This window comes from Calypte anna, chromosome 5 (assembly GCF_003957555.1).
Source record: "Calypte anna isolate BGI_N300 chromosome 5, bCalAnn1_v1.p, whole genome shotgun sequence".
NCBI classification, from domain to species: Eukaryota; Metazoa; Chordata; class Aves; order Apodiformes; family Trochilidae; genus Calypte; species Calypte anna.
Window position 1 is genome coordinate 14,724,208 of NC_044250.1, and position 13,002 is coordinate 14,737,209.

Sequence of the window (13,002 nt, forward strand, 5' to 3'; positions counted from 1 at the left end):
AGGCAGTGCCAGCAGGGCCAGGGAGATGATTGTCCCACTTCACTCTGCACTGCCCCAGCCCCATCCTGAGATCTGTGAGCAGCTTTGGGTGCCACAGTGCAGAAAGGACAAAAGAGCTACTGGAGTGTCCAGAGGAGGTTGGTGAAGGGTTTAGAGGGAAAGCCACAGGAGGAGCAGCAAAAGGCACGGGGTCTGTTCAGCCTGGAGAAGAGGAGACTGAGGGAAAACCCCATAACAGCTCACTGCTTCCTCACTTGGGAATGAGGAGGAGCAGGCACTGACTTCTTTTCTCTGGTAACCAATGACAGGACCTCCTCAGGTAAGAATGGTAAGAAGATGTGCTGGGGGAAGTTTAAGCTAGACACTAGGAAAAGGTTCTTCACCCAGAGGATGACTGGGCAATGGAAGAAGCTCCCCAGTGAAGTGGTCACAGCACCAAACTTGCCTGAGCTCAACAAGTGTTTGGATGATGCTCTCAGGCATGTGGTGTGATCCTGGGGGTGAGCTACACAGGGACAGGAGTTGGACTTGATGGTCCTAATGGGTCCCTTCCAACTCAGCAGATTCTATGATTCTAACTTATTAACATACTTATTAACATAAATCAAACCACAGTACCAAAGGGTGCAGGAAAAGTCCTCTGTAAACGCATCTCTCAAAAACGCTGCAAGTAATATGCTATGCTGAGGTATCCAAGCAGGCAATGACTGTAGCTGAGCTTCCTTTTCCAAGTCCATACACAGAAACTTATAAAACCAAGTCGTCTAAATTTTGTTTCTGTTAATAAATCATGAATTCATGCATACTTAGAATTGAATTAAATTTCTGGGATCTTTCTTTTCCCCTCCCATCCATGTCCCTGTTTTCCTATAACTCCCCCTACGGGCAACTGAAGCAGCCTGACTAGAGACATTAAAAGCATCAGCTGGAAAGGACCAGATCAAAATGTGGCAAATCACACAAAGTCTAAATGAATAGCTGAGAATAGTTATGAGATAAATTGTCTGATCAGATGAAGACAGCCAGTTGGTAAGCATTATCCAGCATAATATGCAGGCTGTACATTCAGCATACCATGGTTACACACACAACACAGCCAACTCCTTCCTCAGCTACCTCAGGCCAGTCACCTCCCAATGAAAACCCAGCCATTTCTAGCATGGTCAGTGTCAGGAAGACTGACCCAAGGGAACCCTCAAACAAAATTAGGTATCTATGCACTCAACTCTCCAGCATTGTTCACTGCACTCTATTAGATCAACTGGAGTTGATCTGGATGGGCACCAGCTGGGTAAGTGCACTGAGCTACATCTAAGCTAAGTCTTGTTACCACTAGAGCTCCAGAAAAGAATTGCAAAGAGGCAATTCATTCTTGCACAGCCCATGGTTTGCCAGATTTTTCATAACCTGGATTATCCCAGACCTCAGATCCCCTGAAGATGACAGCACTGGCTTTGCAACCATGCAAGGAACTACAAAGGAAGTAAACAAACATGCACATTAACACACACAGAGGATAAAAGCTTTAGGGTTTCTTTCATGGGATAGAATGCAGTCTACTTTGGGAATGAAGGAGGGACTACATTTGTTATTGCTGTCATGTTCCTCTGCAGGATATTCTCCCCTTCACAACAGAAGATGCTCCTGTAAACTGCAGTAGCTCTGTCACTGCATCAGGTGCAGCTGGGGCCATCATTTCAGCCAACAAAGAACAGGCATCTGTACACATCCACAGCATGTGTCTCTTACAACCTCCTCTTCAGCTGTACCTCCCCTTCCAGTGCAGCCCCAGCACCTATTTAGACTATTCTGATCAAAGCAGCATAGATCACTGTTCTCACGTTCATCCCACTGAAGAGGGAAATACAGATGAAAATATAGATAGACTGACTGGTCAGATAGAAATTACCCACTTGTATGACAATCCACATATACTTGAACATGTGAGGTTAACACAGTTTTCTATTTTCTGGTAAAGCTTCCACGCAGTTGAAGCAGTTGACCTGCTTCTCAGGCAGGTCACTCACAATGGTTGCAGTGGACTTGTGTCCCCAGACACATTCCCCAAAATATCTCAACTCCATCAACCAGGACAGACTGCTCCTGAAGAAGCAGCAGCAGTAGCTGAGATGTCCCGATTCACAGGATAACCTATGAATGTAAATTGCCACTCATTTTGGTTTTTCTTAACAAGTAAAGTCGTAATTTGTGGCAGCTAAAACTGTGTGGGGAAGCAGCTATTGAGAAACAGGGGAAGCCAGAGAAAAGCAGACATAAAAGAAATTGTCTACACAACCAGATGGTGAATCAGACTGTGAAACTGATTAGGACAAATATTCATTTTTGGTAAAGTGAAATCAGTTCTCTGCTCCAGCTCACCTCCACTAACTTGAAGTATTCAAAGAACCACTTTTGCCACCTCAACAGGAATGAAGATGGACAACAGATGGACTGCTGAATAAAGAAAAACGTGGCTACTAAAGGAGACCTCAGGCTATATCATATATCATATGGCTATGACAGGTTCACACTTATTCATATGATAGAAATATATAAATGTGAACTAGAAGGGAGCTTAGACAAAAATTAAATCCCATGACACTTACCTAAAATCAAAATTAACAGAGACAAAACTAGCTAAGTACAATTAAACATTAAAAGGTGGTTAAAAATAAAATGGCTGGAAAGATATCCACAAAAACTACCCTTGAGCATAATTCCTCTCTACAAGCTTCCCATTAAAATTGCAGCTTACCCTGAAGCTCAATGCATTCAGATGCAAGCTCAATCCTCATCAATGCCTGTGTCAAACACATGAAACTACACAGTATTAGCAAAGTAACAGTACCACAAAGGAAGGCCAGCAGGATGAAGATGAATTTAGATAACATCTAGAACGATCTGAATGCAGGCAGTGTTCTTTCAAAGCACCTGAAAGAAGTGTTTGGACTTTTTAAACACAATATATAAAATATTATTGCCCTGTTACCACCTTGTCCTGATTGTAACATGTCTCTGAAATCCTGGAAGTATCATAAAACTGATCTTCCTGGTGAACTTTGCAGAACATAGAGTCTCTGCAGTAATCTACCCCATACTAAAGCCTCTCATATGCTGCATAGTGCCCCTGTATTCCATCAGAGGAAAGCATGTCAGTCCATGGAAAGGTCCTCTGGGTGATGCGGCACCATAGGGTGAGAAGCTCCCCTGGCTTCAAAATATCCAGCCCTGACTCCGGCTGATGTTGAGGCCCTCAATGACAAGGGATGTGCTCTCAGACCTCAGGGCAGAGTAGAGGTGCAGGAAAGAGAGCAACACCAGAAGAGATAAACACAGGACAGACACCAAGGTCATAGAACCAAAGAATGTCAGGTTGGAAGGTACCGCAAGACCATCTGTTCCAATCCTTCTAATATTATTGGTTATCTGAGATGTCTCAGCACCCATCAAGCTGAGACTTCAAACTTCCCAAAGTGGGGGAATCTGCCCCTTCCCCTGGGAGACCATTCCAATGTCTGACTTTTCTCAGAGTGAAAAATTTTCCTCTTGTGTCCAATTGGAATGTCCCCAGAAGCAAGTTGTGTCCATTGCCCCTTGTCCTGTCCATGGGACTCCTTGTAAACAGAATCTCTATCTTCTTTGTAGCCCCCTTTAAGTACTGGAACATGGTCATAAGGTCTCCCCTAAGCCTTCTCTTCTCAAGGCTGAACAGCCCCAGTCTTCTCAGCCTCTCCTCATGTGGCAGGTGCTCCAGTCCCCTGATCATTCTTGTGGCTCTTCTCTGGACCCTCTCCAGACTGCATCCTTTCTGTACAGCAGGGACCAAAACTGGATGCAATACTCCAGGTGTGGTCTGGCAAGTGCTGAGTAGAAGGGGATCTTGGCTTCTTTGTCTCTGCCCTTCTTGATGCAGCCCAGCATCCTGTTGGCTTCCTTTGCTGCTGCAGCTCACTGTTTGCTCATGCTGAGCCTGTTGTCCACCAAGACCCCAGGTCCCTTTCCACAAGGCTGCTCTCTAGCCAACTGGATCCCAGTCTGAACTGCAGTCCTGGGTTATATGTTCCCCGGTGCAAGACCTTGTACTTCTCCACATTATATTTCATAAAGTTCCTGCATGCCCACTTCTCCAGTCTGTCTAAACCATCCTAGAGGGTAGCTCTCCCTTCTGGGTTGTCAACCTCTCCACTGATTTTGGTGGCATCAGCACTCTTGATCCCAACATCCAGGTCACTTATGATGTTAAACAGCACTAGGCCCAATATCAATCCCTGGGTGACTCCCCTTGTGACGTGACCTGTTGCCAATGGAGGAGGAACTATTTACTGTCACCCTCTGGGTATGGTCTGTCAGTTCCCCTCCCACCACACAGGCCACTTGTCAAGGTCATAAGGAGTCAGTTTCTCCAGGAGGAGGCTGTGGAATCAAAAAAGCCTTGGAAAAGTCCAGGTAGATGACGCGTCTACCACTCCCCCTGCATCAGCCAAGCCAGTCACTCTGTCACAGAAGGCAATCATGTTTGTCAGGCATGATTTGCCCCTGGTGACTCCATACTGCCTTTCCCAATCAAGTGTTTCAGTTGATTTGTGACGGTCCCCAGGACGATTTGCTCCATGACTTTTCCAGGGACTGGAATGAGGCTGATGTGAGGCCTGGGACCTCCTTGGAACACTTCTTAAAGATGGGGGTGACACTACTCTTCCTCCAGTCTTCAGGGATCTTTCCAGATCTCCACAATATCTCAAAGATTATGGAGAGCAGCTTCACAATGACATCAGTCAACTGTCTCAACACCCTGGTGTGGGTGGCATCTGGACCCCTTGATTTGTACAGGTCAAGCTCCTGTAAGAGGTGATATACCAGCTCCTCCTTCACTGGCGGGTTGGTGTCTGCATCAACCTGGATTTCTGTTCCTATGGCCTGGGACCCAACTGTGGTAAAGACAGAGGTGAAGAAGGTGTTAAGAACCTTTGCCTTTTCAGCATTGTTGGTGACCAGTTCACCTCTCCTGTTTAATAGCAGGCCAATGGTCTTCCTCTGCTTCTGCTTGTTAAAATATCTGAAGAACCCTTTCTTTCTTGAAGTTTTTACATCTCTGGCTGATTTTAGCTCAACCTGAGCTTTTGCTTTCCTAACTGCTTCGCTGGATAATCTGGTACTGCCCTTGTAATTTTCAAGCAGTAATGTTCCACTTCTCAACATCTGGTACCTTTCTCTTTTGATTCTGAGCAGAACGAGATCATAGCTAAGCCACGGGGGTCGCTTGCTCCGACTGCTGCCCTTGCCTTTAGAGAGGATGAACTGGTTCTTTTTAACTAGGAGGGTGTTCTTGATAAACTTCCAGCACTCACCAACTCCTTTACCCTCCATGGAAGCTCCCCCAAGGAGTCCCTTCCAACTCAGCCCTGATTGAGCTGAAGTTTGCTCTTCTAAAACCTAAAACCTTTGTTCTTGAATTAAGCTTCACTGCTCAGCAGTATCCCAAACTCCACACTGTTGTGGTCACTGCAGCCAAGTCTAAGCAGGGTATCATAGAGCAGGTTTTCTTGGTTTGTGAGCAGGAAGTCCAGTTGTGCCCATTCCTGGTTGGCACAGTCAACACTTGTGTGAAGAGGTCTTCTACACTGGACATTGTAGACATCTACAATATCAGGTGAGATGCAGTGTTGTTCTTCCATCAAACATCTGGATAGTTACAGTCTCCCATAAGGACCAGGATCTGTTGACCTGAAGCTTGCCCAATGGACCCAAGTGTTGCTTCATTGGTCACACTGTCTTTGTTAGGGGGTTGGTAACAGATACCTAAGGTAAAGTCACCCTTGGAGATAACCCCTCTGATTTTGACCCACAGGCATTCCATGGGGCTGCCACAATTATCACTGGTGACTTCAATACATTCAAGGTTTTCCATAACACAGAGTGCAACTCCTCCACCTCTTCTCCCCTGCCAGTCTTTACAGAACAGCCCATCACCTTCTGTCACCATCCTCCAGTCGCGGGACTCGTACCACCACCTTTCAGTTATTCCCATGAGATCAGAACTGCCTGACTGGGCATAGAGCTCCAGTTCCTCCTGTTTATTTCCCAGACCACGAACATTTGTATCCATACATCTCAGAAGGTTGATCTTTTACTTCTCATTTAAGGAGGAAGCTGAGGCACATTTTATGATATTCTGGTTGTCCTTGTTTAATCCCAGATTGGTTGTAGTTGTGATGGTGGCGTGATCTCTGCCATTTTGGATCCCTCCAAAATGGGAGGTCAAGAAGGATAGGGATAACAGAACAGAAGTGCTGAACAGAAGCGCCTCTACATCCCATGGTGAGACAACAGGCTGACCCCCTGTAACCCACAGAGGAGCACAGCAGAGCAGTCCCTGAAGGATGATGGTGGAGCAGTTGTGAAGCAGCTCATGCAGGATCCCATAGAGCAGCTGCTGACCTGCAGCCTGTGGAGTATCATGGATCAGCTGTGTCTGTGCATCCCTGGCTGGAGGAGCCCGTGCCAGGGGAGGTGACTGTTCCCAGCTCAGTCCATGACCCTGTGGGCAGCCCGGGTGGGAGCAGTCAGCTCCTGAGGGACTGCACCCCATGGGAGGGACTCATGTCCCAGGGGTTCCTGAAGGACTCTCCCATGGGAGGGCAGACTGTGAAGAATCCTTCTCTGTGAGGAAGAAGGAGGTGGAGATAGCAGGCACAAAGTGATCTGGGCCTGGGAAGGAGGAAAGGGTGGGGAAAAGTATTTAAGCTCTGGGTTGTGCTTTCTCTTTGCCCTGTTTTGATTTGATTAATGATAAATTAAATGGATTTTTCCCCAAGTTGAGTGTGTTTTGCCCGTGAGCATCATTGGTGAGTGGAACCCTCCTGGTCCTTGTCTTGACCCTGGAGGTTTTATGTGGATTCCTCCTTGCCATACTGAAGTGGGGGAGGGCAGTGGGTGGCCACAGGGTCCTTTGTTACCAAACAAACCACAACAAAAGGCAAAAGTAATTCTTGTCTCCATTTAACCTCCTCCCCTCCTCCAACAGGTTTCTGCCACTTCATCAAGCAGCAGGTGCTGAAATGCAATGAACTACAGGAAATCACCTCCAGTTTGGGGGCTTCTCAACACATAAAGACCCTGAGCTGGGAGCTTGGATAGCACTGTAAGAAGAGATCAGATTTTCCTGTATTGTTGAACTTCATGCTGTTTGGGTAAGCCCACTTCTCAAGCTTGTCCAGGTCCTTCTGGATGGCATCCCTTCCTTCCAGCATGTCAGCCTCACCTCACAGTCTGGTGTCACCAACAAACTCGTTGAGTGTGCACTTGATTCAGCTGTCCCTGTCACCAACAAAGATGTGAGACAGCATCAGTCCCAGTACTGACCCTTGAGGAATACCAGTCAGGACTGGTCTCCACATGGACATCAAGCCATTGACCACAACTCTGAGTGCAACCATCCAGCCAGTTCCTGGTACACTGGGTCCCTCAATCAAATCCACACTGTTCCAGTTCAGAGATCAGAATATCATGTGGGACAGTGCCAAATGCTTTGCTTAACTCCAGGTAGATAGAAGTAATTTGCTCTCCCTTTGTCCACCGATGCAGTGACCCCACTGTAAAAAGCCACCAAAACTGTCAGGCAGGATTTGCCCTTGGTGAAGCCATGCTGATTGTCAGCAACCACCTCTTTATTTTCCATGTGCCTGCTCCATGATCTTGTCAAGCAGAGGAGTGAGACTGGCTGGCCTGTAGTTCTCAAAGTCTTCCTTTTTTCCTTTTCTGAAAACAGGGAGTTTATTTCCCCTTTTCCAGTCAGTGGGAATTTCATCAGACTGCCATGACTAAGAAAAAATCAAAGTTTTTATACCTACCCTTGAAACAACCCAGATATTTTTTACAAAAAACTACCTGTTTTTTATTAAAATATGCTGTTTTATTAACAATAGATATTATTTATTTGGGCTTTATGGGCAGGTCAGGAACACAGCAAAAAAGCTCGAAGTGGCTTCTCAAGAAAAAAAAGTTTATGCTCTGTAGCAATTTGTATATGAATAATTTATTTAAATGAACCTGATTTAAATTAACTGTAGTTAACAGAGGTGAACTTGCTAAGATTACCTAATTCAGAAGCCTTAAGTGGTAACTGACAAATTATTTCCACAGAAGACATAAGGCTTTGTTTTCTTATTGACCTCAAAAAAACCCAAGCACTTTGACAGTCAAGACACCAATGCTTCTGGGACTGCTGACAGCTCAGCATTTATTTTTTTGTTTTTAAATATAAATTTTTTTTGCTGATACCCAAAACATTAACAATGTCTATCACTGTCATTTCACTGTTAAAAATTGGATAGTTAGCCCAGATAACGTTTCAGGAAAATTCAACAGAATATGCAAGAATTTTGGTCCAGCACTATTTGTGTTACAAATGCCCCCTGGTTTGGAAGCCTGATAAAAGTAACTAACAGTGAAGCGCCCAACAGTTATTTGGGTAGGTTTTTGTTTGGCTGATTTTGTTGGTGTTGGTGGTTGTATATGCAAATTTAAATACCCCTGGGACAGAGCACTCCACAACAAACATAAGATATAAATACCAAAACCGGTATTTGGTACCTTAGTACACATTAGATTGATAATGTTTGTAGGACTGACATTTGGCATCCCAGGAGCTTTTGTAGACTGAATTAATGTTCAGGACAAAAGTACTGGCAACACAAGGAATTGATCTGAGCAAGTTGGAACTGGCCTTATCTCCTCATCTCATGCAATTTTGTTGATCAATACCAGAAAGTCTCAAGGTGACCAGGTCACACACAGACATTTTTGGCAAATGAATCACATTCCTTATATTAGCCTGTTCCACAGTAACTGCTCATACTTGCACATCTTCCCTGGAGGAGTAAACGCAAGATACTTAGAAGTAGAGAAATCCTCCAGGAAAAGAAATAACAGGGTACCACAGACCGACAGAAAGGCAAAAACAAGGCAGTATACCTACCAGACACTGAAACACTGTGTTCTGTTGTTACCTATTGGATTTTGTCTATGCTTTAAAAATCCTGTACATTTGTCCTGCACAGAGTAGTGCTGCAAAGAGCTGTTTTCCAAAGTCACTCAAAATTAACCATGCCTGCATCTCTTCTTCCAAACACAAACAAGGGTTAAATTTCCAGAACTTCACCATCACCACTGAGGGTTTTAGAAAAGCTTTCCACTTGACCTGTACCAACAATACTTTCTCTTCCAGTTGTTCTAATCCAGTTTTAACTAAAACCAATAATCTTGCATTTCCTGCAGTATTAAATGTATTGATACAACCAATATTTAAACTACCCTGAAAAAAAACTGTTAAAAGACAGAGCTGCATCCACACAAAAGATTTCAACCTGGCACTGGTATTTCATGGAAAGCACCATTCCACCCTCTGTCCTCTACGTCTTTAGAAAATATTCAATTTAACATCATCATCATATTCCCTGTGTAAGTGATACTACACAATTCTAGTTTGAAAGTTAATCTTTGGAAGTAATTAATTCTACATAGACTACTTGCTGTCAGGAAACACAAAGTATTGCTGCTATTTTTTTAAAAACACTTTCATACAGAAATTTGATATCTGAAGAATTCTTTTCACCTAAAGGCATCCATGGCAAATTCAGGATTAAGAGGACAAGGTCCCCTCTGGAAAAGTCCTTTGGTCCAAATAAGTCACTGCACTTACCCTTTTCCTGATTATGGCTGTAATCAGTATCTGAAGTATTTGAAGCACACAGGCAGCTCCAGAATTTGACATGTCAAGAAAACTAGTGATTTTGTTTCTTTGGGTACATATGTTTTCATTAATACTTGTACACCCTTTAGACATTAATCACAAATGTACCTGTGACTCCTTCTGGGAAGTGTTATACAGAAACCACTGCAAAAATAACCTGACAAAGTTCCAGTCTGCAGCATGGTAGGTGCTGACATTGCAATCTGAAGTTGCCCTCTGCCTTAACTTCCATTTTGAGCTCTAACACACCTGAAGAAGGTGGTTTCTCGAGAGACTGTCTCCCAGCATTGGTTAAACCACCAGCTACTTAATATTTGTGGTTTATCCTAAGACCTAAACTCAGCATCCCTTTGCAAAGATGTGGGAAAACAGTCTGTGGAGGCTTAAGGATTCCATGTGCACATCAATATGATTGTATGAAATCCTTTATTAACAACTTGCACTCACTTTATATAGAGAAGCCTTGTTTACATCATCTTATCATGCAGGTGGCTTTGTATTCCAATTACACATACCATTCTCATGGAACCTTCTTCTCACATAATTATTTTCTTCTTCTGTTGCCAATTAAGTTATCTCTTTCCCATTAGCTCATTCTCAGAAAGCCTCTAACTAGGCCTCAATAACCATTAACCCAATGTGGCCTAAGGTGAAGTAAGTCAGGATTGCTCACAACCTGTATATTTCTGAACTGTTTCCCCAACAGAAAGAGACCAGCCTCTGTGGAAATGTCAACTGACACCAAAGTTTCCTTCAGATGAGAAAGTTGCCTACACATACCGTACAACAGGGGAAAATGAGATCCCTGAGAGTTTTCAAAACAGCAGCAGATTAGTGGCAAACCACCTCACCTGTATGGATTTGTGCACACAAAGTACACCTCACTTCTCTTGTCCCCTTATCCCCAGGATCCATCTAGTAGATCTGCAGTCATCACTGCAATGAATACTGGGCCCAAAGTGCACAACATCAGTACTATTTGTGCACAGAGGTAACAAATAGCACGTGTGAAAAGGTGGGAAGTGTTGAAGAGGGAAGCAGGAATCACAGAGAGATACAAGTATTTTCAAGAGCACTAGAAGTGACATATCCAGCCTCCTCACTTAGTTCTTCCAAACCTGGCCACCTTATAGCACTGAGAGTCCCAGGTTTCACCTGGATTCTTTTACTTGCTGGCAGAAACATGATTATTCAACATCACCACTTAAAAATTTTGTTTACTAGAGCATACCAGGTTTACCAGAATTCCTTTTCCAACTCATGCAGATTTACACACTTGAATGACTAGACACATGAAACAGACATCACATATCAAATGAAAGTTAACTTACTAGACTAGATAACTGAAAAAAATAACAACTAAAAAGGATTATAAAAATAATTACTTTTCAGAAGTGAGATGGAATAAGTTAGGCAATCATACTTGCTGAATATTTGGCATAAGAACAGCTTTATTTTTCTCTTGGCTCTATGTCTGTGCTGCCTTTTCTTGCCACAAAATATTTAAGTTTAAACATATGTTCAGCTGCACATCTTAAGCAAAATACCTTAAGAAAACGTAAACTGAAACAAAAGGTTATGTTTCTTTCCCAGATTTAAAAAATCAGCATAAATCACCAATGTATCCTTTTAAGCTTTTAAGTCAAATGAATATTTACCCATGAGCAGGATCCAAAGCTATTGCCCTGGGCTGATCAAGGTCTTGCCAGAAGAGGACTTTTCTAGATGTTCCATTGATATTAGCTACTTCTATTCTATTGGTTTCTGAATCCGTCCAGTAAAGTTTTTTCCCAATCCAATCACAGGCCAGGCCATCCGGGGAAACCAGACCAGAAATTATGACATTCTGCACCACATTCCCAGTTTGGTTAATGTAAGTTTGCTTGATGGCTTCTTCACTCACATCTGTCCAAAAAACGATGCCTTGTGAATACTGGAAGTCAACTGCAGCAGCATCCTCTAAACCACTGACCACTACAGTGGATTCCAGCTTCATGCCTCCAGCATCCACAAGTCGAACATCCCGCCGGTTGGCAAAAAGAAGATATGGAGATGCTGCAGAAGAAAAAAGGAAAGCATTAGTATTATTGGCATCTGCAGATGATAAAGCACTGAGAATTAATATGGTAGAGAAGTATTTCTTTTCCCAGATCAGCTGGGCAGGCAGTACAGCAGAAGTACTGTACTGTGGAAATTTCACATAATAGAAAAATGCAGAAAACAAAGATATTACATGCATACTACCCAAAACCCTCTTCCTTGTCAGACAAAGAAGACAGAGGGAAGAGCAGGCCTAATTCTCTATCTGTGGGGCACAGATAGCATCTTCAATGTAGTAAAAAATTCAGACTGAGGCCCTTCAACAATACCTTCCATGAAGACAAAAACCTGGGTTTAGAACAAATTAAACCTTCATCATTTAAAAGCTTAGATCACCAAGATGAAATAGTAAAAACACAAAGTCAAGTTCTGATCTCTTTTAGTAGCAGGTTAGACACTAACAGTGCCAGACACAACTCCCCAAAATGCTCCACCCTTTGCCCTCCTAGATGGCAATGACTGTGACAGAGGTGCAGAACTACAATCTTCTCCTCTGCACCACAATGAGAGAGGAATTCAAGGAAGAGTGTGAAGGAAAACAGTGATGTGGGTTGTGGAAGTTTGTGGGAAGTTAGCTAGAAGAGGCAGTCAGAGCAAAAGGAGAAAGGTCCTTGCTGTTTGAAGCTCTGAGAGGATGGTGGAGGTTGAAGTGCTCATAATGACAAGTAACAGGGTTTGAAAGGGGGCGAATTTAGTTTATGACACATTTAAAAGGGGTGGGAAGCTTAAAGACATATCAAAATGACAGACCTAGAGATATTCCAGCAGTATCTGCAAAAGTTTTAGATCTGTTGTGTGCGAGGTTCAGCTGGACAATGACATGACCTTGGCTGATGGCACATATGTTATTTCATCTTCCACAGCTTCAAGCCTGTGATAGGAATATCTTTAGTTTCAAATGTCTGTTATATGAGAGTTAGCTCTTCATATTGCCTTTATGATTCAGTTCACCTTGCACTTTTAAAAGAAGATAGCTTATACAAGGCCTGAGTTGCAGCCCTGCCACATGCTACTGCCCCTTCCATGTGTCACAGCTTAGCAGCTTGGGTGGACCACAGATCTAAGGGCAGAATTACTCTCTATACCCTGCCCCCAACAAAAGGAAGATAAAAGGGGAATAAAGACTGGAGACTTGAAGTTGGAAATTGAAA

At 43.5% G+C, this 13,002-nt stretch overlaps 1 protein-coding gene across 1 annotated transcript in view; it reads right to left on the minus strand.

Moving 5' to 3' along the window:
• Positions 1–13,002, minus strand: part of LOC103530464 (low-density lipoprotein receptor-related protein 5) — a 140,361-nt gene that overhangs the window by 96,855 nt on the left and 30,504 nt on the right. Inside the window, 1 exon segment of the mRNA XM_030451247.1 lies at positions 11,410–11,806. Coding sequence (XP_030307107.1) covers positions 11,410–11,806 — 397 coding nt within the window.